Consider the following 26,239-nt stretch of genomic DNA (forward strand, 5'->3'; position numbering starts at 1 on the left):
TGACGAAGAACACGGTGATACGGGGAAGCCCTGCCGGATCAACTTCATCTGCTTCTATGGCCGAGTGACAGGCTTACTGGATCATGGGAATACCGCCGATGTAATTTATCTGGATTTCAGTAAAGCTTTTGACACGGTTCTTCCTCGTGGATAAACCAGTGGACTATGGGCTGAACTCTAGGATGGTTAGACAGATAGGGAACTGGCTGGATAACTGCACCCAAAGAGTAGTTGTCAATGGCATCACATCTGATTGGAGGGAGATGTCCAGTGGAGTGCCACAGGGCTCAGTTCTGAGCCCAGTGTTTTTCAATATTTTTATAAATGATCTGGACGAGGGTGTGAAGAGATTACTCATTAAATTCGCAGATGACACCAAACTGGGAGTAGCAAACACCCTTGAAGATAGGATAGAATTCAACGAGATCCGAACACACTGGGAAAGTAGGCAGATTGGAATAAGATCCAATTTAACATGGACAAGTGCCAGGTTCTCCACCTGGGTAAAAAAAAAATGCAAAGCGTGCATACTGGAGGAAGGATATACTTCTGGCTAGCTGTGTGTGTGAACAAGATCTTGGGATACCGGTGGATGCCGCAGCAAAAAAGGTGAATGCAATCTTGGGGTGTATCAACAAAGGCATAACATCCAAATCTCAGGATGTCATTCTTCCACTATATACTGCCTTGGTCAGGCCCCACCTGGAGTACTGTGTGCAGTTCTGGAGGCTTCACTTCAAACAGGATGTGGACAAATAGGAATGGGTGCAGAGGAGAGCAACCAAGATGCTCAGGGGCCTGGAGACGAAGCCCTACAAGGAAGGACTGAGGGACCTGGGAATGTTCAGTTTGGAGAAGAGGAGGTTGAGGGGAGGCATGATTGTTCTCTTTAAGTATTTAAAAGGCTGTCACTTAGAGGAGGGAAGAGAGCTGTTCTAATTGGCAACAGAGAATATGACTCGAAACAATGGGCTTAAACTGCAGGAGGGAAGGTTCTGGCTAAACATTAGGGAAAACTTCTTCACAATAAGAGTAATTCAGCAGTGAAATTGGCTGCCTGGAGATGTGGTGGGTGCCTCCTCAATGGCAGTCTTCAAGGAGCGACTGGACAAATACTTGTCAGGGATGCTTTAGGCTGTTCCTGCATTGGGCAGCGGGTTGGACTAGATGGTCTGTAAGGCCCCTTCCAACTTGATGATTTTACTGTTTATTAATGTACTACGTATAGTACATTTGTGCTCTATTTATAGAGCTTCAATAGTTTCCCACAATTTGCAACAGATACAAACAACAGCACAGGGGTCTGACTGGCTAGAAGAGCAGCAGGACTTGAGTGCAGTGGTATCTTAGAGACCAACAAGATTTTCAGGGTATGATCTTTCGAGAGTCAGAACTCTCTTCTTCAGATACACTCACATCTGATGAAGAGAGGTCTGACTCAGAAAAGATCATACCCTGAAAATCTTGTTGGTCTCTAAGGTGCCACTGCACTCAAATCCTGCTGTTCTAATGTAGACCAAATGGCTACCCACCTAAAATTAGCTACAAGAGGTTTTTGTTTAAAACTGTTCCCATTTGCCAGTGAAATGATTTAAAAAGGTCCACAAAGTAGACCATTATATGTAGGGTATTAAACATAAAATAGAAATATTTAGCTTGTAAAATGCAATGCAGCTTTTAAAAAAAATTAATTGCGCCATTTAGATTTAAATATACTTGCCATGAACAATAAAACTTCTTTCATTTTCATGGAGTAATCACTTATGAGACTTGAATCAATTTGTGCTTAAAGCAGGCAAAAAAGTGCTCGAATAAAGAGTTTCACTGTCTAAAATGCACACTCTGTTTCTCCTCACCATTCTATCCAGCAGTACGACTACAGATGGGGCACAAACAGTACAGGAGTGATTCAAGTGTATTTCTAGCATAGCACAGATAATGTCTTGGTCTGTCCTTACAATACAATAACATACCATGGAGGGCCAGTATGGTTATCCATAAAAAGAAAAGATGAGTGAAGCATTAGCATTAAGAAATTTTTACCTGGTGTTTGAAAATTAAGAGCTACCATCTGTGAGCCACAAAACCAGAAGCGGAAAGGATCATAATTGGAGGAGTCCACTCTCTGCCCTTTTGGATATATCCGCGTCAGTCCTTTCTGGTTGTATTTGAGTAAATCAACAGGTTTCTGCTTGGTTATGTTTTCTGCCTTGGTTTCCACAAAGGAACGAATTTCCTTGAAATCAGGATTTTCTACCCAAGAGGGGGAACAAAGAGGTGGGAAGGATTTAATGCATGTTTCCACTGAAATCGTAATATGAAGCACAACATCTGCATCCTGTGATACTTTGCGTGAATTTTCTCTGGCCTAGTACATTGGAAGACAGCCAACAATGATATGTGGGTAAAGCAGACAGGAATCATTCTAGCCCTGAGTAATCTGTAACCAAACCTGTCCGCTGGTTATAGAGTTTTAGTCTGTTTTAATTCTAACCTGTTAATTGCCTTGAAGGCTCACATCAGTGGAAAGGCAACATATAAATGTACTTAATAAATTTTAAAAGCTTTGGCTATACATATGCAGCAAGGTACACAGATGACTTAAAATGCACATAGAGATTCCCCATCCAGAAGGAACTACTGTTTGAGCATGTTTAAGCATGCTAGTAAAAGTTCAAACTCATTATTAAAATGGGATTACCTAAATTGTCCTTGGTTTTGCTTGTTGGTTTGCAGTAGATTACCAAATCAGATAATTCTATGGCAATTAACTGGTTCTTTTCCCAGTACCTTTTCTCATTTTCCTGTTTGAGGATTTAATAAAAAGAAAATTTCTTATAGACAGTTATTGCTCCAGAACACACACTTAAAAACATGTCAAAGGAACAGACAGAAATGGGAAATACATCAGTCCTATTTGGATTAAGACTCCCTGTGGCTACAAACCAATACTGAAAGAGGCAATGCACCAATTTATTATAATTTAACAATATTCCCAAAGCGTGCAATATTCCGAATTCCCGGTGCAGGGGAGATGTCATCAGATTTCTCACACATTTTGGTGACACCTTTCAGTCTCCAAGTGACAAAAAGTCAGGTTGCTTACTTGTGTGTTTTGGGGAAATTTCTTGCCTTGACTGAAACAGACACACAACTGAGCTCTACCCCTGCACAGAGCAACTCTGGGAATCATCTACAGCAGAGGTCCCCAACCGTTTTTGAGCCCATGGGCACCTTTTGAATTCTGACACAGGGAACTGGGTGGAACCACAAAATGGCTGCCATGAGAGGTACAGCCAGTCACAAAGAGTTTACTCTTTGTCATGAGAGGTACTTTTGTCATGAGTTTACTCTTGTCATGAGAGGTACAGCCAGTCACAAAGAGGCCAACCTCATTTACTGTGAGAGGTGGAGTTACACACAAACCTAGAGGAAGTTTAAGTATGGTAGAGAAGAGGGATAATTTAGAAGACACTTTGGAAAAGAACAGTGAGAGAATAAAACCAACACCATGGTGGTAGCGGCCACCAAAGCAATGGTAAGGTATTGGTGGGCACCATAGAGGTCATAAGCACAACGCTGGGAACCCCACTTCTAGAACTTGGGAGTACCTTTCTTTTTTCTTTAAAACACAGACACAAGAGAAAACTCATGGGGGACTGATGAAAATGGAGCTTAGAAGGGGAGAAGGACATTCTGCAGAGAAAGTTCTCAGAGCTGCCCTCAAGGTGAGCTGGGAATTTAAAATGGTCCAGGAGCAAGCCAGCTCTTGGTCTGTCCTGTGGAGCTATGGGCCAGCACTGAAAAGGCCACTTGGCTCACACCTGGCCAGGGACAACAATGATAGGTGTAAACTCGTGTGCTGTCCTCTCCTGTACCACCACCCATGGCTGCCCTGGTCTGAGGCCGCTGCAGGGCTGACTGAGACATGGGGCTTGGCTCTACTTGGTCAGTGACCCATTGGGAATTTTCCATGAAAAGAAAATGGCCACTTTGGACCCACCTGCCATTAGCATAGCAGAGAAATAAATGAGAAGGTGCTTGCTCAAACCACCAAAGCCGGCAGCTCCTTGCTCCATAGGAAGAGTGTTGTCATCTTTGGCTAAAAAAATACTCTTGAAAAATGTATTTATTTATTTACATTATTTATAGTCCACCTTTCTCACTGAAATCCAGTGTTTCAACACTATCAATCCAAAGCTGCTCTACTCAAGTCCAAAATCCAATTGCTGGGACTGCAGAAGCCCTACGAAGAGTAACTGATGTACTATCAGATTGTTCTTTCTTGAATGTCTTTGCTGTCGAATTGAGCTTATTTTTATATTTTGTAATCTGTCTTGAGTCTCAGCAAACAAGGTGGGCTATAAACGAACTGAATAAAAATAATTTAAAAAAATAAAAGTTGCTGTATGATATTGTCTTGACCTTTGAAGCCCACGTCCCAAGCAAAGCCTGTTAAAAGTTAGCAGCTGACCAGAGCCACAGTATGAGCCATATCCGTACCTCTTCTACCGGTCTCCATGTGATTTCTCTAATGCTTTGATACCATTCAAACAACTCTTCCACTTTCTCTGTGGCAAACTCAATAGGAGGATCCTCAGGATTCTTGGGTTCCAGGACGAAGACAAAAGCCTTACCGTATTTTCCGAGCGGCATTTTCGCTGTTCAAAAGAAGGCAGACATTTAACCAGACAAATGTGCATGTTTTAATTACCTTTCCATCTTACTGCAAATGCCCACCCGTCATTTATGCTAAAGGGTCTATCGCCATATTTCTGCTGTTGCTGCTGCTGTTGATACACAACAAAACACGCCACTGTTTCTCATTTTGGGGCACTTGTGTTCCTTCAAAGTGGTTCTTCTATAGGGGCCTTATTGTATTGTCCAGCATTGTAACAGCAAAGGTTTGTGTCGGGGAGAAATGGGATTCTTTCTCCAGATAGCATATAGATACAAGTACTGCACAGATGGTGGTTGAAAACATCAGTTACCTACCATGTTAATATAGAAATAATAAATATAAATAAATGAAAATAGACAGTGTGTGTGTGTGTGTACAAGTGACATGTGGTCCCATTCCCTACCCCTTTGTCGCTTAGGTAATTTTTTCCTGTCAATCTTTTCACAAATTTCACTTCAAATCCCTAGGAAACGGCACTTCCTCAAGGTCGAACTTCAGCACAAATGTTTTATCATTATTTTATAAAAATCACTTCATTTATACTGCTCAAATCATTCTCCTCTCCCCCATTTTATCCTCACAACAAAATCTGTGGGGTAGGCTGGGCTGAGAGTGACTGGCCCGAGGTCAGCCAACAGGCTCCCACGGCAGAGTAAGGATTTGTACCTGGGCATCCCAGATCCTAGTCTGACACTCTAACCACAACGTCACACTCAAATGAGATTATGTTCATCTGGCCACATTTTAAGTGGCAAAAACAGCGCTGTCTCATCCTAAGTCAACCTACTGATCCACATCGCTCAGTTTTGTCAACTCTGACAACAGTTCTTTCGTCAACAGTTGGCTCTCCAGGGTCTAACTGCTCCTACCTGATATCCTCTGAGCTAAAGGTACCAGGGACGGAACCTAGAGACACAGTAGAAAATGCACAGCATGTGCACTGCCACAACACCACTTGCTCTCTCACTCTCACAGTAATGTGTCGTTTTATTAAAATCCTGGGTGAAGTTCTTGTTCTGTCAAAGTCGAGGCTATTCCCTCCCTGCACCTCTTTTCTGAGCATGCTTGAATCCAAATTTTTAAAGGTGGTGGTGGAGGCACCTATCAGCAGTCCAGATACTGCTCCACACAAACCACTCAAAGCAGTTATATGACTGAATGGGAAAATGCATAATTGCCTTTTGAAAAAGGGCAAGGGAAGCATCACCATAGGCAGGACAGAACACAGAGGGACCAGAGTCTAATGGCAGCCCTGAGAAAGCAACATTACAGGGTTTTCTACTGTGATATAAGCACAAGGAGACTCAGTCTAATTTTTTAATTTACATTTTTATATCTCACCTTTACTAGGGCAGCTCACCTCCCTTCACACCAAAGTCTAAGTAAAAATAGAACACCACAAAAGGAGGAAAGGAAGTCAGAGAGCTACTTACCGACGTTGTATATGGTGAGATCCAAAATGCCCCGGCACAAACTCCCTAAAGGATTGTCCTCAATAATCTGCAAACAAAAACATGGATTTATAGTTGCAATCAAGTCTATCTAGTTATTTATCAGCCAAGCAGATGCCCTACCACGGGGAAACTGTCCCTCCCTTAAATGAACATGGGAGAGTATGGTGCAGAAGGACAATCTTGCCCACAGATAATTTCTTGTGGATCTGAGCACCTGAATTAATTTCATCAACTGGAAAGACGCTGGTGGAAATCTCGTGTTGAATCTGATAGAGCATGCTACAGAGCCCATGAAAAGACAACAACAGCTAAGCAACAATTCTGGAAGAAGAGTAGCAATTAAAACTTGGTCTTCTCACCTGGTTTTCAAGTTCATCACCCTTCTCAGATGACATGTCCTCGACATAATTGGCTGGAAAATAGTACTGAACTTTTTCTCCATAATCTCCCTTCCACCTGAATCAATGAATGAGAAAGTGATCTTTTAACACAAGTGATCTTTTAATACAAAAAAACCCCATCAGCCTCACACAATTGTCCACCAGCCTCTAAAACTAAGCTTATTGTAAGCTCTCAACAGAATCACACAATATTGTCTATAATATTCTCCCAACTGACAAGTTCGTTAATGTCAAACAGGTACAAGCAGCCTGAACTGCAGCTTTTATCAAAACGATAATTCAACTGTGGAAATGGTTTGACACTCTCTGCAATAAACATTCAAACAATCAGAGGACTGATGATTTTAAAACATGCCAGCTGCATAACCACTATGCTGCATGGAACCACAGAAGTGATTTTCCAGGAGGCTCTCCGCAAAAATGGAAAGATATGCATATTTCCCCCCAAGCGTATTGATTATAGTCTAGAGAAATTATATATGGTGAATATTTGGAAGAATAAAGTTCTCTCTGAGAATCACATAAGAGAAGGTTGAAGTCCAACAAACTCTACAATGGCTATCAAGTAACCACAACTGTATATAACTTTAAAAATAACTCTTGGTCAAAGGCTTTTCTATGGAATACTATTATTATTTAGTCATATAGCATTTTGGAACACACATTATCATGCTTCAGGTATCTCATTCATTCAACTGACTGTATTCATCCCCACAGCCACCTTTCAGAAATTCCCTTACTAAAGAAGAACAATTTGCACAAAGCCATGTTTGAGACAAAGCTTCAGTGTAGGGCTACACACAAAAAAACCCCTTTATAAATGTAAGTATCAAAATATTTCCAGTCTTACCAGCCTCCACTTTCTTTTGTGACGTTATGTATTAAGGCCCCTCTGCAAAATGTCAGCTCGTCAGGTCTTTTAGCTTGGTAATCATACAAGGCTTTGACAGTTCTCTGAGGCTTCAAAATAAGAGGAGGGGGTTTACAGGACAAAGTGATAGATTTTAGGAACACGTGGACACAAAGTTATACCAAGCCAGACCAATGACCCATCTAGCACATTATTGTCTAGTCTGAGAGGAAGTAGCTCTTCTGCATTTCAAACACAGAAGGGCCTTACCCAACCCATGTAATTTGAAATCTTTTAATTGGAACCAACCAAGGACCAAATCTAGGATCTTCAGCTTGCAAGGTCTAGGATTTACCCACCACCCTCCCTAATGGAAGCAAACAGGTATGTAACCACAAGAGGCCAGTTAAGTCAACATTTTCTTCCTTGATTCTTTTCCACCCCACCCACCGTACACAATTCCTACTTTTATTTTTTTTTTCAATTTATATTCCGCCCTCCCCACATTTCCAGCGGGCTCAGGGCGGATTACTTGCAACCATCCTTCTCAGTTTTCAAACGAGAAATTAAGATAACGGGATCTGTGTTCTCTAAGCTAAACGTAAATCTGAATAAAAAGTTGAATGTAATTATACCACAGAAGGTGTTATTTCAGTGGGCTCCACATACATCTTGACATCATATAACGAACTAGGATCTTTTTCCTAAGATTGAAAAAGAAAAAAAAGTGAATTCCACTGGGGGAGGTAGGTTTTGGTTCACAAAAAAATGTTGCATCACCCAAATTAAAAACAATTGTGTTTTGGGATATTCACCCACCCCAAAATATTTTGGCAGAATTTTCTGTCTTGCAGTTTATCAAATGTGAAGGATTCAAACTGAATGATAATTTCAGTTATAAAATCTTGGCCTTTTGCTTTGTATAAATTCTTTGTATCCAATTCTCAAACTTTGAGCCGCAATTTAAATTCTGTATTTACTTTTCATTAAAAATCCAAGGGAGATTGTCAAATGCCTTTTCAGTGTCCAAAAAAATCAATGTGGTCTTATACCCTTCTCCCCTACTAATTCCATTGTGTAAATTACAAATTGAACATTTTCTTTCATACATCTCTTTGAGACAGAGCTCGTCTGATCTGGATGTATTATACTTGTTATACATTTTCTAAGCCTTTCCACCAATATAGAGGTGAACAATTTGTAATCCACATTTAATAATGAGATAGGTCTATATGACTGGGGCAGCATTGGATCACTTCCTTCTTTGTAGATCAATGTTATACAAGCCTCCTGCCATGTTGGAGGTAAAATCTTATCTTCACTTATTTTATTCATCACTTTTTGGAGTGGCAGTATCAATTCTTCTTCCAAGCATTTATAATACATTGCAGTTAACTCATCTGGACCCGGAGCTTTTTTTTCCCTTCATTTTTCTTATTGCTTGTGAAATCTCTTGTACTGTAATATTATTGTTCATCAGCTCATCTTCCAATTTAAACTTTGGAATTAATGTATCTTTAATGTAATCTTCCATTCCTTGTTCTTTGGGGATTTCTTTCTTATATAATTTAGAAAAGGAAATAAATTTCTGATGTATTTCTTTTTCTGTATGCGTAATTCCATCTGTTTTTTAAATTCTTATCCTATTCTTTCCTTCAGAAGAAGGATTCTTATCCTATTATCCTTCATCTTTCAGAAGGATTCTTTCCTTAAGCAATGGGCCAGAAAGCAACCTGGGTCAAATCCACATTCACCCATTACTCGCATGTTTATCGGGTATCTTCCGTTTGCCTCCAATCCGCGATTTTTTCCTCTTCGTTCACATTCCTGCTTCCAATCCGTCTTTCTCGTGCGTCCCTCTGGTCACACGGCCGCTCGAAAACCACTTTTTGGGGCGGGACCTTTTTTTCCCGCCCATTTTTTTTTATTTTTTGAGCGCACTTTTCCGTTATTTCGATCTTGCCTTATAAAGAAACATCATTGAAGATAATGATGCCTCTTTCCCCCACTGACAGCACTGATGGCTCTCTCCCATTTCTTTTTTGGAAATTTGGAAGCATGTGGGAAGCTTTCGTGGGCATTTCCTATGCAGGACAGTTCAGTGCCTGAATTTTACTGAAGTTTCACTTCCTTGGAGTGTCATCATTTCAATATTTCGTAATTTCGATATTACAGTAATATAAAATTAAAAAAATAAAAAACCGGTAAAAAGGAAGTTTCGCAAGTCTGTTCTGAGGATGGATTCACCCCAAAATGATTTTTCAAACTACCAGATTAGATTCAGAAACAGCATAATCAATACATCCAATGCTATGAAGTCAAAAACAGTCTTTTGCAGACTACGGAGCACTTGCAAGTTGAATCAGCCAATAGGAACTCTCGGAACGGCCGGAGAGACAGGAAGGGGGGTGGTTTTTAAAAAAACCGCGTAAATTGCGCATTGGCCCGTTCACGGCCACCGTGAAACTCCCGTTGAAAACCTGTGACCACATATTCGGGAGAAATGCGAATGAAATGCATCTGTTTAATGAGGTAATGTGACCGGCACTCGGGACTGCGTGGGGAATGCGGGGAACATGCAACTTAGAATGAGTAATGTGGATTTGCCCCTGGTTTATTTGCACATTCAAAATGTTTCCGCTTCATGAAACTTAATTTCTTCTGCATTTCTTCAACTTGTAATAAGTTCAGTTAATTTCTTAATTGCTTAATTTCAGTGTTATTAGTATCAATACAGGTGAAAAGAGTGGCTTTCCCAGGGCTGCCTGCTGAGCTCCTGGCAGTAGTGGGCTTCAAATCAGCAGGATGATGATTCACAATCCAACCTCTTAACTGCTATGTTACAGAAGCTCTAGAAGCAAGGACACATACACTCCTCTAGCCAGCTTCCAGTTGCTTCACCATAGTTAAGAGATCTCCTCTTTTATCCTGGCATCAGTTCTGTGTGCTCCCACTTTATCTCTCAGAAGGAAATAAAACAGGCAATATAAAATGAAATGTTAACATCAGACCACAAATGATCTATCTGAATGCAGTTCTGGCCCTGTAAGATGTCAGGGATGGAAACTGTCCACATGGAAACTTCTTTGAGGGTTTTTTGTTTTGTTTTTGAGGAAGCACAAGGTATAAAGAGTATAAATAAATATTAACATTCTAAAATGTTTAGCAACTAAGAACTGCTTGTAGGGTGTCCTCGTGGAATAGAATACATAATAAATTCCTGGAAGACATCCAGCTTCCTACATTTATACGGGTCTTTAAAAAAGACACTCACCATGCTGTAGCGGTCCAGCAACTCCTCTGTCACAGGATAGCGCAATTTCATTTTCCTGTACAACGGGTGCTTTTCATAGTAGTTCACCAACTCCACTAAACTTTCAAAGTAAGCAGATGTGCCCAGGACAAAGAGGCGGCCTTCCTGCATGATTCGGCAGTGCTTTACTTTCCCCTCGGCTCTGTAGAATTAACAGACATCTATTAACTGACATTCATCTTTCGATAATACCCAACAATAAGGGTTTTCAGCCTGCAGACATTCCAAATACATTGTTAGGTCTTCCCATTTAGAGAAGGGTTTGCAGAGTGACACTGCAATTAACTTGTTCGACAAGGAGTTTTATGCTTTATTTATTTATTTACATTATTTACAGTCCACTTTTCCCAATTAGACTCAAAGCAGATTACACAATGCAAGTCAATGCAATCAACAGGATAAGACGTCTAACAGGCAATGTAACATGAATAGGGCTACAAAAATCTGCAACACAGACATGATATGTTAAACCATGCAGAAAATGGCATTACATAATCAGAAAAAAATGCAGCGACAGCAAGATAATACACATAGCAAACAGATGATGCATACATTAGTATTTATTCAAACTTTGTAATTTGCCTTTCAGGTTATCCAAACCACAAAGCCGCTAACAATATTTCCTTAAAACTACAACAGATATTGCATCATAACAGTAAGTTAGCTGGCTCTCTCTGTACATGGATGGTGAAAGCAAGAAAACCTAGCCACTCACCCAGAAAGTAGGTAAATCTCCAGGCATGCATTAAAATATGACTGCATAAACTAATCATGAATATGCATCTTGCCTCATATTCAATCATACCACTGGTCTATCAAGGTCACTACTGCCTACTCAGACTGGCAGCACCTCCCCAGGGTCTCACGTGGAGGTCTTTCACATCCTTTTAACTGGAGATGCTGGAGACTGAACCTGGGACCTTCTGGATGCCAAGCAGATGTTCTATCGCCATGGCCCCTCCCCAAAAGAAAAGAACCTAAAATACTGGCCAAAGGAGGACTAACAGTGCAATCCTAAACAGAGTTACTCCAAACTAAGCCCATCGACTTCAACTGGCTTAGATTGGCATAACTCTTCTTAGCATTGCACTGTAAATATGTTCCACGAGTAGAGATGGGCACGAACCAAAATATGAACCAAAATTCGCGAACCAGTGGTTCATCAGATCCCATTTCTGACGAACTGCCATGAACTTTAGGCTGGTTCATTTGGTTCGTTTTTTGGTTCGTCACTGCAGACAGCCTGGTGCCAATCAATCAGTTTCCTAGGCAACAGGAGATGGACTTCCTGCAGACCTTCTGCTGGCCCATAAGTGACCTTCTGCTGGCCCATAAGTGACGATTTTCTGACCCAGATGTGACATTTTCACAAACTAAACGAACCAGTTCGTGAACCAGGGGCAGGTTCATGAAAGTTCGTGGTTCATGAAATTTGACGAACCATGAACCACATGGTTCGTTTTTTTTCCAGCTCGTGCCCATTTCTATCCACGAGGCCTGGAACACTAATAACAGCTGAGTTAAAGCAGAATGAGATTTCTAAATTATTTTTCCCTCTCGCAGTTCCCTGCAGGCTCCTATCTTTTTAAAATGTCACATATTATCTTCTGTGTGCTGGATCACTATAAGTACATATGTGGAAAGGTAGTTTTACATGTATTTTTATTTTAAAAAATTACAATATTTATGTCTCTGTTTCCATTAGCCATTTATAGGTCTGTTTCCTGAACAAGAAGTCAGAAGCATAAAAACTCTCTCGCTAAAAAAGGGGTGTATAAAATCTTAACCATCCCTGTGAAGGCTGCCCACCATCCTGTTTTAAATGTGTATTAATACACTGTTGTTTTTTGGTTCGTCACTGCAGACAGCCTGGTGCCAATCAATCAGTTTCCTAGGCAACAGGAGATGGACTTCCTGCAGACCTTCTGCTGGCCCATAAGTGACCTTCTGCTGGCCCATAAGTGACGATTTTCTGACCCAGATGTGACATTTTCACAAACTAAACGAACCAGTTCGTGAACCAGGGGCAGGTTCATGAAAGTTCGTGGTTCATGAAATTTGACGAACCATGAACCACATGGTTCGTTTTTTTTCCAGCTCGTGCCCATTTCTATCCACGAGGCCTGGAACACTAATAACAGCTGAGTTAAAGCAGAATGAGATTTCTAAATTATTTTTCCCTCTCGCAGTTCCCTGCAGGCTCCTATCTTTTTAAAATGTCACATATTATCTTCTGTGTGCTGGATCACTATAAGTACATATGTGGAAAGGTAGTTTTACATGTATTTTTATTTTAAAAAATTACAATATTTATGTCTCTGTTTCCATTAGCCATTTATAGGTCTGTTTCCTGAACAAGAAGTCAGAAGCATAAAAACTCTCTCGCTAAAAAAGGGGTGTATAAAATCTTAACCATCCCTGTGAAGGCTGCCCACCATCCTGTTTTAAATGTGTATTAATACACTGTTGTTTTAATGTTTTAATGTGGATGAATTTTTTATTGTATTTTAATATGTTGTTATTCATCCTGAGCCCGCTCGCGGGAAGGGCGGAATAGAAATTTGAAATAAAATAAATAAATAAATAAAATAACAACTAATATACATTGCCATTACTCAGTTAAGAACTGCAGGGGGAATTTTTTTACATTATAGCTGTTTTCAATTCCTTAACTGCTGCTGGTAGTTATGTTTAAGAACCAAAATAGAAACATGTGTATATGATTAACAAAAAAGGACTGGGTATTTATATGAAGTGCAGCATATACATCCATGAGAGAGTGGATTAGATCCAGCCTGCTTTTTCAGTCCATCTCACCTAATTCCCCTCTTTCTTACCACACCCCTCATTCCACATGACTTTTGCCCATGTGAGTCCTAAGATGCCTCAGAATGGATGTCAAAGGAGAATCCCTCCTCCCTTCTTCATCACTAGAAAAGCTGATTGGATAAACACAATTTGATACAACTTGAGTCAAAACAATCAGGGCACGGCATTTATATTATTCCAGCAGACAGCAATCCAGCAGACAGCAGGCTAAAGAAGGCACTACTGAAAGCTAAGGTGCAAGAATTCTCCCTTTACACAACTGAGCCAGTCTCAGATTATTATTATTATTATTATTATTATTATTATTATTATTATTATTTTGATTTATAAACTGCCCATCCTCGGGGGCTCTGAGCGGTGGAAGAGTGAAGGAAGAGAGAAGGAAGATAGAAGGAAGAGAGGATTGGCAGAGGAACTCACAAATACATCAGTGTTTACAGAATGCAAGATGTATTTACTAGCAAATATTAAAAAGCATTAAAAGTACCCCCGCTTTATCCGTCTCATCCCTTAGAATGTCATAATCTTATCCACATCTGGCCCTATGCATCACCGCCACATTCATAAAGGAAATTTCTCACCTGAAAGTCATAGCATATGAATTGGATTCCTCTCTCTTCCTTATCAAAAAGGCTCCATCCCGAGGAATTCGCATCAACATATCTTCAGCTTCCCCTCGGCTCAGGTTACTGTAGTACCACCTACCAAAACAGAAAGGCAGAAGGGCTGTTGCAGAGCATGACAATTGTAAACTCAAATATTATATGATATTTAGGTGACAGATAATTATTATTTTTTTTGCAGGAAGCTAAAATGCAGGCAGGAATGAGGATTTAAAGCAGCTCTTTTTAATCTAGTATATTTAGTCTATGCACTGGACACCGAACCTCTGCTTTCTCCATGATGAACAGATCTCCTGCAGTTATATCTAGCTAAGCCCTGACAAATGCATACAACTGCAAATTAAAGGCCTGTCCTGGGACTTGGTCACCTGCCACCTCCGTTCAAGCATCTTCAAAGGAAGTTAATAAAGGAGCCATAAGAACAAAAAAGGATCTTGCGCTCTCCAACTCTGCAATATGTAGCAGATCAGATCAGAGTTAGGCCTGATCCTGACACATGAGATGTTTGTTAACTTTAAGTATACAGGTTGTTTACAGTCATCTTGTTCCAAAAATAAAAACCAATAAGCCATGAACACCATCCATGTAATACCTTTTTATTAGGACCAACCCAATGACACAATGACACAGTGTGCAAGCTTTTGAGTTCACTAGAATTCTTCATCAGACCAGAGGTTGCAAAATTTTAAAAAGGGGGGCAGACTTTTCAGGTCACGGCCTGCAGCACACTGAAACCTGGTTCTTATCTGCCTGCCAGAAGAATCACCATATACTGGCATAACAAGGATTTAAAAACTGAAAAGTCTGCTTTTTCCTAGTGGTCTTCGTATATCGAGAGGCTCTGCTTTTGTTCTAATAAAGTCCTGAACTGTTCTGGTAGTGGGTGCTATGGAATTATCACCAAACAACTTTCTGATTGCAGCTTAAAAACAAATAATAAAAGACTCAGAGTTGAGCACTAAAATCACTTTTTTGGTATGCTGGACTGTTGGCTACAAATTCTTGGTTTCCCAGAAGCCGCCAAATTATCTTCCACCCTCCATAGATACATAACCCATACAAAACAGCTAAATTTGGAGTTGGTCACATTGCTGTCCCCCCCCCCGCCCCAAACTCAAATTTCCCCATAATCCACAGTAGCTGTGACCAAAAGTAAACCTCAGCATCAAAAATAGCATTTAACTCCACCCTAGAATTTCCTTTTGGCTGTACATACGGCTCTGATTCATGGGGCTTGGGGTTAGGCACAGCATCAGTCAGACGTAGCTCAAACTCAGCACATCGCAAATGTGCTTCTCTGTAATGCTGGACTAGATCATAGATGCTATCAAAGGTGAGGTTGTCAGTCAGGTAATACTTTACAGTATCTCCATCAATCAAAGAATGGATGTGGCAGTGCTGGACTCTACCTGATCGCCTAGCAGAGGGGACAAGGGAAAAGAATAGACAAGTTAGCCTTCTAAATCCCATCCACACAACCATCCACAATTCCTTGTTCTTGGTTTATTTTGTTACAAACTACACTGCCTGGGGGTTGAGATGGCGAACCAGTATTGCTCAACTCAATTGGCAAAATAGGAGTGGGAATTTATGGCACGGTGAAATCTACATCACAGTGTGTCAAAAGCTAGTATTATGGTCTACAAGATACATAAAAACATGACTAAACAGAAGTAACACAAAAAACTTTTTTTAAAAAAGAAACACAGCTAGATTTGCCAAATCAATTTACCCACCACCAAACATTCTGAAATCAAACTATTTTACAAACAGAAAGCTTTCTCCTGACAGCAGAAAGCAAAAAGCCCCATCCGCGCCCATTTTGGTAAGCCATTTCAAAGGACTGGTCCTACCACAGGAAAAGCCTGCAATCTGGCTGTTACCAGATAGACAAGCCACCACCAAAAAAAGGCTGCCTGGGGAATATAGCTGACACATGGGAATATATCAGAAGATGGGGTTTGACAAGGACGCTAGGGCTTTAAAAGCAATAACCTTAAAGGTAGTAACCTTAAAGGGCTTTAAAGGTAATAATAGCCAGCACTTTGAATTGAACCGGGAAGCAAACTAGTAACAAAGTGTAATAACGTTGCAACAGCTGACCAAGACAAAAGGTTTTTTGCCACCTTCAGCACCTACTGAATCTTCAGAGATGTGAATTTTCAACCTGACAAATGTGGAGGAGCCCAGAAGCCCATATTATACTCTCGATCTATTATTGTTATTTAAAGCATTTATATGCCTCCTTTCCACCCAAAATAGGGTCCTCAAGGCAGCAAACATCAAGACATTAGAATCTTTTAAAACATTAAAACAACATTTAGTATGTATGTATAAATATTTAACAATACAATAAAACATACAAACACACACAAGCAGGGAGGAGGACCAATAAGAGTTTACTGAGGATACACCAAACAAAAGAAAAGTCTTCACTTGCTGGTGGAAGACGGTAACAGGGAGACAGGTGAATGTCCCTGGGGAGGGAGTTTCAAAATTTTGGTGCTGCAACCAAGAAGGCCCTTTCTTGGGTTGCCAGTGCCACCCTTGGACCCTCAGATGGCAGGGGCACCCGAAGCAAGTCATCTGGAGATGACCGGAGTGGATGGGTTGGTTCATATGGGAGAAGGTGTTCTAAACACAGTTATGGAAATCCGGAAAACCACATCTACACTGCTCTACATGTGATATGCATGTTAAACAAAGCACGCGGAAGATGTATTTTCCATCTCTCAAAAGTCTACCTAAAGACCTCCACTTTGATGAAAACAAAGCAGGCTGTGCTTGAAAACAAACTCAGGAAACAGGGAGCAAAGTTCAAAAACAAGGTCACACCAGCTCAAACAAGGACTTTTTTCACTTTTAAGAAAGTGCTGTGCTTATATAGCACCACAGGAACGGAGGGAGATTTATTAGAACACTGTTTGGCTGCATTGTGAATGGTATCACACCAAACCTTGCTCCCCTGGATTCAGTCACTGTGCAGGCTATTTTTACTATTATATTTTTTCTATAAGATAATGTCACCAAATATAACTTTCTTTAATATCCAGTTCTTTGTCTCGGTGTGCATATCAAAATGTTATTCCTATAGAAAGACCAAAAAAAGTTACCAGAATGAGAGAGCGTAGCCATTCGGTAAAGTTTCACTCTCCCTAACCAAGAACGTCCCATCCTTGCCACCCATTTCAGCACAATATTCCTGCAGAAGCTTTTCAGCTGTTTTTCTGCCTTCCTTCATTTTCCCATGAAACCATTTCTCAGTACAGTGGAGCTCCGTACGCTTCACTTCCTAAAAGGGAAAAAAAGATGTCATGGGTCAAGTCCCATTTTGCGAGCATAACATTTATGTAATGGCAGGTTTTTTAATATTCTCACATTCTCACTCTCCTTTTCCCACCATCCTACTCTCAAGAGCTAAGCTACAAGTGATGCCTGACACGGGTTGGACTCGTCAGCTTCCCTCAAGTTTTGATGGGAAATGTAGGCATCCTGGTCTTGCAGCTGTAATGGAGAGCCAAGCTGTAAAACCAGGATGCCTACATTTCCCATCAAAACTTGAGGGAAGTGCCTGTGTAAGGTGTCACTTGTAGCTTGGCTCTCATTTGGGTTCTAAGAACCTCTCCTGGATTCCCTCTAACCCCTTTCAAAAGCATGTCGTGATCAGGTATTAGATCTTCTGGTTTCACAAGGTCTGCTCTTATCAGGGTAATTGAAGACCCAGTATCTAAAATGGCTAGGGTATTGCCTCTATTTAATTGTACCTTATCTCTTAAGTTCTGTGTCCACATACGTGCAGCCTACTTGGATACCACATAAATACGATTTCTCGGTGTTTCTGTCTTTGGGATCCCCATGGGATTATATGAGTTCTCTTAGCTGTTGAAGCAAAGATGCTGAGGCCCTAGGGCTGTCTCCTTTTTTATCAGAGGATGTCCTCGCCACCCTTACTCTACGCTCAGGACAGAGGCATCTGCTTAGGTAGTATTGTAGGGTAGGCATTTACACAGCGCCTCTTTTGTCATTAAGTGACAGTGCACAGCATTAAGGAACAAAAAAGATACTATCATAGTCAGGGCTTTTTTTCTGGGAAAAGAGGTGGAGGAACTCAGTGGGTTGCCCTCGGAGAAAATGGTCACATGGCTGGTGGCCCCGCCCCCTGATCTCCAGACAGAGGGGAGTTGAGATTGCCCTCCGTGCTGCTCAGCGGCATGGAGGGCAATCTGAACTCCCCTCTGTCTGGAGATCAGGGGGCGGGGCCACCAGCCATGTGACCATTTTCAAGAGGTTCCGGAACTCCGTTCCCCCGCGTTCCCCCTGAAAAAAAGCCCTGATCATAGTTAAAATTGGCAGTAATTAGAGCAATCAATGAACGCTGGTAAGATTACAGCCAATCAAAGCTCTTATAAACTCTTTTAAACATTTTTTCCCAGGCTTTCCCCCTCAACTTCTTTAAATGTAAGAACAAATTGTCAATGAAATAACTTGAGATTCTGCAGTTTAGTCAAGATCATACAAGAACTTTACTCACAGTTTTTGTTAAACAATTAAGACAGATTTTTTTTAAAAAAAAAACTTTAATATCAAGGAAAACCCACCAAAAATACAAAAAGAAGTCACATGACTATTGAATTTCTGGTACCTTTAATGGTTCTTCTTCAGCATTCTGTTCTATATCATCACTGAATGAAAGTTTTTCATCAGCTATGGCGCAATAATGACGAGTCCATTTCTAGAATGCAAAACAACAGTTGGAAGAAAGTAGACTACAAAAATCACAACCAGAAAAAAAAGTGGCAATGACTAGTGTCCTCCTAACATTTCTCCCCTCTTCAGAGGAAATTGATTAATCTCAGCTACATCAGATGATAAGAATTGATCCAAAATATTTATATTCGGTCTCCAAAACTACTATCCAAATAAAAACAATATTAAAAATCAAAACACAGTATAATGTAAACAGAAACCAGGGAATCAAAATCACAGCAACCAATGATCAAACCAACAGAGCAAAACAGAAGTATCAGAAAAGAAATCAGAATCAACGAATCTAGAAGTCTTCATACACAAACCACATTTTCACTAAACGCCAGAAAACAGACTGCCTCTGGAAAGACCTTCTGTAGCCATGGGGCCATAGCCCAAAAGGCCCAGTATCGCATCCTGAACACTTCAGACCACAGAGCGAGACCTTGGGTGTTGATGTCGTACTTACGATTACTAAGGATTCATGGCCTGAAAAAAAGCACATTTCCCTGTGATGTCTGCAGCCAGCTCAAATGCAGTCTGCTGGGTTTTTCAGTTTGTGACGAGTGAACAAACTCCAATTCACCTGGGCATTGACACAGGGAACCACAGTTTGTTTCTTGGGAGGAATCCTTATCACATTCAATGTGAGAAAGGAGAGCGCAGCGAACAGGCACAAGAAACAAACAACGGCAAACTGCAACTTTGTGTGATATCTGAATGCAGCCTAAAGGTCAGTAGCTGCACTCCGGAAACAAGCCAGCAAACAGTTAAGTTGGTATGATGTCAGAGTTACATGCTTTATTTTGCATACTCCAGTTTGGCAGCCAAAATTTTGACTCAAATGTCATTTCCAAGCATTCTTCAAAGGCAGTCCCAGTGTCTGAACATTGTGATAATCCAATCTGAATGTCACCAGAGGGAGCACAACCAATCACGGTTAGGTCAGCAACAAACGTACCTTTGTGCCAAACAACAGAAGCTAAACACTGCTTACCTGTTCTATAGTATCCCACATGTTGAGCTCTCCTTGTTGCTTTTTTTCCTCCTTCTTGTCTTCTGTGTTCACATCTACATCACCCTTGGGTCCCAATTTTTTATGCTAGTAACATAAAATTAACAACACAGTCATTAAAGAACACAGGTGATTTCTCAACCATCTCTTCACTGAGATTTAGGTGCAGCCTGTACGCTGGCTACAAATTCCTTCTGCACCAAGCCTGAGGGCTGGATCCAGACTAAATTTTCCAGTGATACCTTCCTGCCTCCCTCCTCCCAATGCAGCCTACAGATCTCCGTGAAATGCTGCTCCTGGAGGATAGGAAACTTTGAGGAATTATAGTAAGAGGGTATGCGGCAGGAAGGGTGCAGAAATTGCCTATTTAGTGTGAATCCAACCCCTAATCTGCTGTTCTGTCCATTTCCTTATTCACTAGTGAAAATGACCAAAGATCACAAATACATATAGAATGTTAACTATACTTTCAATTACAGGAAGAGGCTTTTTGTATACTTCCCTGGAAACAAGACCAATAGAACTCTCCATAATTGAGAGACACCCATATATTAAAACAGAGGCTTATATCAAACAATCAGATTTCAGACCACTTTCCAAAGGTTTGTAGAAGCCTACTACATAATATGTAACTGTTTATTCAGCCAGAGGCTGAAAATCATCTAGGAAAAAGTAGAAAGGGGCAGCTGTTCTATGATAATCCTACTGCCTTATGTCCGGTTAATATGCCTGGAAGATGCTAGGAGAACTAACAGAACCGTTAGTTCTAACAGTTAGTTCTTAACCCTCCCCCCCGCCCCCGCAATGTCCCATTACTGTTTTGGCCTTTGTGTAACTGAAACCTCACTACATGGACATTAAGAGACTGTTCCAACCATCTTCCCCTCCATCTTAAAGCTGAATAAAGTCTATCTTGTGGACTACAACTCCGCCAGCATTCTTTGGCACTGCAACCAAAGCAGAGATCTATGTAATTGCAGACTGTATTTGGAACACTGGCTGGTAAAAAACGAACATGAGCTCTTCTGGACTAACATGACCACAAAGATCTTGTTTGTCATACTGCTTCGCCAAACAGTATAGCCACATTTGGAATACTATGTACAGTTCTGTCTGACTCATTGCACTGTACCATTTGCAGCCACCATGATCCTGAGGATAAAGGCACTCCAGGCTGATTGTGAACACTATGTTCAACTCACACTTTCCCTATACAGGGGCTCTATTTATTAAAGCAAAGCAGATCACGCCTAGACGCAGAGTTTCTTTCATGCCTTCCAGAGAAACTCCCCGGCATTTCCAGGATTTGTTCAGCTCCGTGTTCTTGTCAATAAGCATATAAGCTGTTTTGGCTGGAACCATTTCACACAGATAAACTATTCACAGTAGTAGTATAAATTTGCCACCCCGGCCAAAAGCAACTTTCTGCATTTCCTAATACTTTAAGTAGCTGCATTATGCCTGCTTGGTCCTAACAGTATGCATTAGTCACTGACAGTTTAATGGCACAGTCAGATGCTTAAAACGGGAGTTTTAATAAAGTCCTGCAGGATCCAGCAATCTAGGCTGGTCCCTATGGATCCACATGTCAGGGCTTGCCGCGACTGCCGCTGGGCGTGGCACTGGGTGGTCTGCACCTGACATCACAGGGGGGCCAGGGATTCTGCAGGACCCTGCTCTGTGGAAGGAGGGGCGGTATACCTCACCCAGACTCCCTCTCAGTCCACTCGCTGGCCTGCTCAACCTGGCCTGCTTACCCCCTGCATCCTCCTTCATCTCCTTCCAGCACTCTCCTCCAAGCCTCCACCCTTGCATCCTACTGCTCTCACTCCACATCATCACTCCTCACTCACACCCACCACCTCAGAGCTCTTCCTAGCCACCTTATATAGGGCTTCCTTTCCCCGCCCCGCCCTCCTTCTAGGCTCGTGCCATCTCCTGACTTGGCCCAGCTGTGCCTTCCCTCAGGTGTTTCCCTCCTACCACTAATCCCTTCTTGGCTTCCTTGCCTTGCTGGCAGGGTGGGATTGAATGCGAGCCATCCCCAGCTGAGGTCTCCTTGGCCTTGCTCATGAGGAGCTGCCCCAGCTGGCTTCGGTGCTGCTGAGCCTGCCTGGCCTTGCTCACGAGGAGCTGCCCCAGCCGGCTTCTGTGCTGCTGAGCCTGCCTGGCCTTGCTCACGAGGAGCTGCCCTGGCCAGCTTCTGTGCTGCCTGTTCAATGATGCCGGGTGGGGCTACCCATCTCCTCCCCCAGAATGCCTGTGGCAGCTCCACCTGGAGGGGCTTGGCTCCTAGCACCTCCTGAGCCAGGCTGCTGTCCTCTAGCCAGGGGGTGGCTCTGGGTTGTAGTGGCTGCTTCTCCTCCTTGGAAGGTAAGGGCTCTGTTTGGGCTGTTGCTGTGTCCCTATTCCCCCTGCCTTGGCCCTTTTCCTCTAGCCTGCTTAGCCCCCTCTCTTCCCCCTGGGGGGTGGGACTAGCTGGCTTCTCCCTGCTCCCTCCAGCCTTCTGAGGCTTTGGCCTTTCGCCCCTTCCCCCTGGAGTAGGCAGGTTCTGGCTCTGTTTGCCAGACAGAGCGGTTGAACTGCTGTCTCCCGGCTGCCCCCTGCCGCTGCCTGTCAGCAAGTCCGGGGGCTGCGCTGCTGACCCTGGACACCACATAACTAACATGGACCACTCTATTATTATTTATTCTTCAGACATGTCACACATTACATTATTCACATGAAGACTGTCGGTCGCACACACATGTATGAAGTTGACCTTCATTTACAAGCCATTCTCTAGTTTTAGGGCCAAACTAGATAATACTGTGTCCCCAAGTCTGCCAAAGGGACATAGCGCCATTTTAAAGTTTGGGGGTTTTTTTTAACTTTTCAAAATGCTACAAAGGCCCAACTGCCCTCACCCCTGCCCCACATGCTGTTTTCAGGAGCTAAAATGGCCACCATTTCAGATCTTGAAAACAGCATAGGGAGGAACTGCTGTTCAATGGACTTTTCAACTGTCACTTGTCCAACATTCCGCCAAGCTGCCTACATTTCCCATCAAAACTTGAGGGAAGCTGACAAGTGTCCAACCTGTGTCAGGTGTCACTTGTAGTTTGGCTCTCAGAGATCGTTTAAGTAGAGGTGCCAAGGACTGAAGTTGGGGTTGAACTTATGACCTTCCACATGCCAAATACATGTGTGCACTATCACTGAGTTATATGCTCCCCCTGTTTAAAAACCCAAAGGATCTCTAAAGATAGTTTTATTTGCACATAGGACAGCAAGAGCTGGGTTAGTTTTGCTGCAGTTGCATTCAATATTCAAGAAGTCACTCTTAGAAAACGAACAGGGGTGTATTTAATGTTTGCAGAATTTAAGGTAGTCTTCAGAGAGCCAGTATGATATGGGGTTAAGAGCGGCAGGACTTTAATCTGGAGAACAGGGTTTGATTCCCCACTCCTCCACTTGAAACCAGCTGGGTTACCTTGGGTCAATCATAGCTTCTGGGAGCTCTCTCAGCCCCACCCACCTCACAGGGTGGTTGTTATAAGGATAATAATAACACTGACTTGTTAACCACTCTGAGTGTGGCACTAATCTGTCCTGAAAAGTGATATAGAAGCACAAGGTTATTAAGGTTATTATTCACTGCATACATTAAGCTAAGTTTATTGCATCGTTCCTTACTTCGGTCATTCGGCTTTATTACATTGTTTATTGAATGCAATAAAACATTTCCTGGCATTGTTCTCGAAACTTGTAGGCCTGTTTTATTGTCTGTACTATACAGTGCGTTTTAATGCAATACTCTCCAACCATGTTGGCTGTGTCTATCATACAGTTCATAGGGAACTGTTGTAATCTGCCTTGAGTCTTAGCAAGAAAGGTGGACTATAAAGAAGTAAATAAGCAGATCTACAAAAGAGGATACCATTTCAACTCCCTGAAAAGGCAGAGACCCAGCCCTGGGTTGGGAGGTGGGAATGCCAGCCCAGGCCCTTCCTAAGCTCCTGAGTACTACAGCACCCAGCCAGAAGTGCAAAAAGTCACTGTCTCCACTTGCCCCCAAGAGGAGAGGGGAAAGACACAGACAAGGAACCCCCATCTCCTGAGATGTCGAACGTGCCTTGATGATGAACTTTTCTTTCAGCTGAGTCGGGGACGGCAGCTGATCAGCGCTAGCTTCGATAGGCTTGGTGAGAAGCTGGTCCCCAAACACCTCCTTGAACACTTTGGACATGTAGCGCTGCTGCTCTACACTGCAATGCTCCTCAATGGACAGAATCACCGGGAACCTTAGACAAAAGAAAATAAAAAGAGGTGTCCAGAGTGTATGCCTATGTGCAAGCATCTGTGTAAGAGGACCCACTTAGATGACCTCTGGATGAGCTACACTGCTCTTCTTTGGCATAATCAGGACTAATATGGGATAAAACCCATGGATCCAATCCACCAGCATATATATATTGCTATAACAGAAGAGGTCTTCGCTGGTGCACAGAGGCTCAGACGTCTGCACTAGTGGAAGTATCCTTCTGTCATAATCAAGTGTTTCTGCTAGCAGAATGGGTCCACGGGTTGGATCCTGACTAAATTTCTAATGGTAGGGGAGGTATAATTTCTGCCAATTTCCTGTTCCTGCTTCAGACCCACTCCCAATTTGTCCCCTGTCTCCCTGAAGCAACATTTTGGGAAGACTGAGAGGTTGTAGCAGAGGAGGGGAGGCAGAAAAGTTCTGTTCCATTGACAGAAATGTTTCTGTCAGAGGAAAATTTAACCTGCATCCAACTCTATATGTGTACTTAAGCTAGCTTAGGCCTGGACAGGAATTCAAATGTGAAAACCCAAATCAAAACCCAGGAAATGGTCCATTCACTTATACTAGCTTAAACCTTTATAGGCCCACATCTTCCTTTTCATATTCTCTCTTTCTCTTTCTCTTTCTCTCTCTCTCTCTCTCTCTCTCACACACACACACACACACACACACACAAACTGTCCAATACATAAAGCAATTCCAACCAACCACATAACCATACTCAATAGGAGTTCTTGAAGAAGATCCAGCAGAATTTTTAAGGAAAACTGGAAATACAGCGTTATACAGAAGACAATATGGTATCACTGTCCTTCCAGCAGAAAACTATACATTTTGTTTTATTCACAGGGAAAATCTCCTCATTAAAAAAAATATACTGAATACCTACTCAGATGTTACAAATGCATGCTCCTTGATTGCCTGCACAACATCATCAAATTTAATTTTCGTTGTCCGTGTCCATCCGTGATAAATGATGGGTTTCCCGTCGGGGCCATCCCAGCAGTCCACTAATGTAGGCAATGGAGGAAAGAGAGTGTAATAGTAAATTCACAACATACTGTTTTCCAGTGCTTCAAGACTGCTTGAGCTAACAGACTTTCAAATGGAGACCAAAAGGTGAAGTTCTAAAAGCAGCCACACATTTAGCAGGAGCCAATATAAGCCAATATAATATACATTTTCTATTGAAGTTGTATGTACTACAAATACATTGTGCTAAGAAATGTGTGCCCTGACGTGGACGGCCCAATCTCAACAGATCTTGGAAACTAAGCAGAGTCAGTCCTAGTTAGTCCTTGGATGGGAAATCACCCAAGAAGTCCATGGTTACTACATAAAGGCAGGCAATGACAAGCCACCTTTGTTCATCTCTTGCCTTGAAAATCTACTGGGTCATCATAGGTTGGCAGCAACTTGACAGCACTTCCACTGCCAACAAAATGTGAATGTGCCTGAGGCTGAGCTGTTTGAAAAACCATTTTTAGTACAAAGGAAAAAAGAGCAATTTCTCCTTAGGCAAAACGAGGAACAAACTTTCCTGGTATACCAGGAGAAAGTCCAGCACCAGTACTTGGATGTTCAGAGTGCTTCCATATAGTTTATTGAGAAAAATGAACCCAGAGAGGGTACAAGGTGAAGAAGTAAGGCACCAGCCCACAGTATATACCCAATTCTCCAAACCATGTCTGACTGAATGGAAAAGGTTATGTCCGAACCCACCATCTCATGAGACATTCTCCAATGACTGCACTGAATACCAAAGTCCCTAGCAAGTTCATCTAAAATATCAAGGTAAATGAAAATTGAAATAAAACTATGATGCAAAATTCTAACTTATAAGTAGTTACATTTCTTCTCACAATTATAGTTCTAAATTCTCATATCTGGACATCCACAAACCGGTTACTCACACTCAATACACCGGCATCCCATTCGAAGGCACCTGATATAAGCTTCTGGTGAAGATTCACTACGAAGCTGATCTCCTGTGAGATATCTAAAAGTGTGAAGTAAATTAT

The 26,239-nt window shown here is 41.9% G+C and overlaps 1 protein-coding gene across 1 annotated transcript in view; it reads right to left on the reverse strand.

Annotated features, from left to right (window-relative positions):
• PLCG2 (phospholipase C gamma 2) overlaps positions 1-26,239 on the reverse strand; it is an 85,990-nt gene that overhangs the window by 10,164 nt on the left and 49,587 nt on the right. The window contains exons 12-27 of the mRNA XM_055000409.1: positions 26,132-26,217; positions 25,108-25,228; positions 24,027-24,195; positions 19,895-19,999; positions 18,794-18,883; positions 17,265-17,443; positions 15,368-15,568; positions 14,110-14,229; positions 10,661-10,841; positions 8,022-8,090; positions 7,387-7,496; positions 6,495-6,591; positions 6,115-6,181; positions 4,504-4,661; positions 2,702-2,804; positions 2,044-2,253 (exon numbers count right to left, since the gene is read on the reverse strand). Coding sequence (XP_054856384.1) covers positions 2,044-2,253; positions 2,702-2,804; positions 4,504-4,661; positions 6,115-6,181; positions 6,495-6,591; positions 7,387-7,496; positions 8,022-8,090; positions 10,661-10,841; positions 14,110-14,229; positions 15,368-15,568; positions 17,265-17,443; positions 18,794-18,883; positions 19,895-19,999; positions 24,027-24,195; positions 25,108-25,228; positions 26,132-26,217 — 2,066 coding nt within the window. The remainder of the gene's footprint in view (positions 1-2,043; positions 2,254-2,701; positions 2,805-4,503; positions 4,662-6,114; positions 6,182-6,494; positions 6,592-7,386; positions 7,497-8,021; positions 8,091-10,660; positions 10,842-14,109; positions 14,230-15,367; positions 15,569-17,264; positions 17,444-18,793; positions 18,884-19,894; positions 20,000-24,026; positions 24,196-25,107; positions 25,229-26,131; positions 26,218-26,239) is intronic.

Source organism: Eublepharis macularius, chromosome 16 (genome assembly GCF_028583425.1).
Source record: "Eublepharis macularius isolate TG4126 chromosome 16, MPM_Emac_v1.0, whole genome shotgun sequence".
In the NCBI taxonomy this organism is placed as follows: Eukaryota; Metazoa; Chordata; class Lepidosauria; order Squamata; family Eublepharidae; genus Eublepharis; species Eublepharis macularius.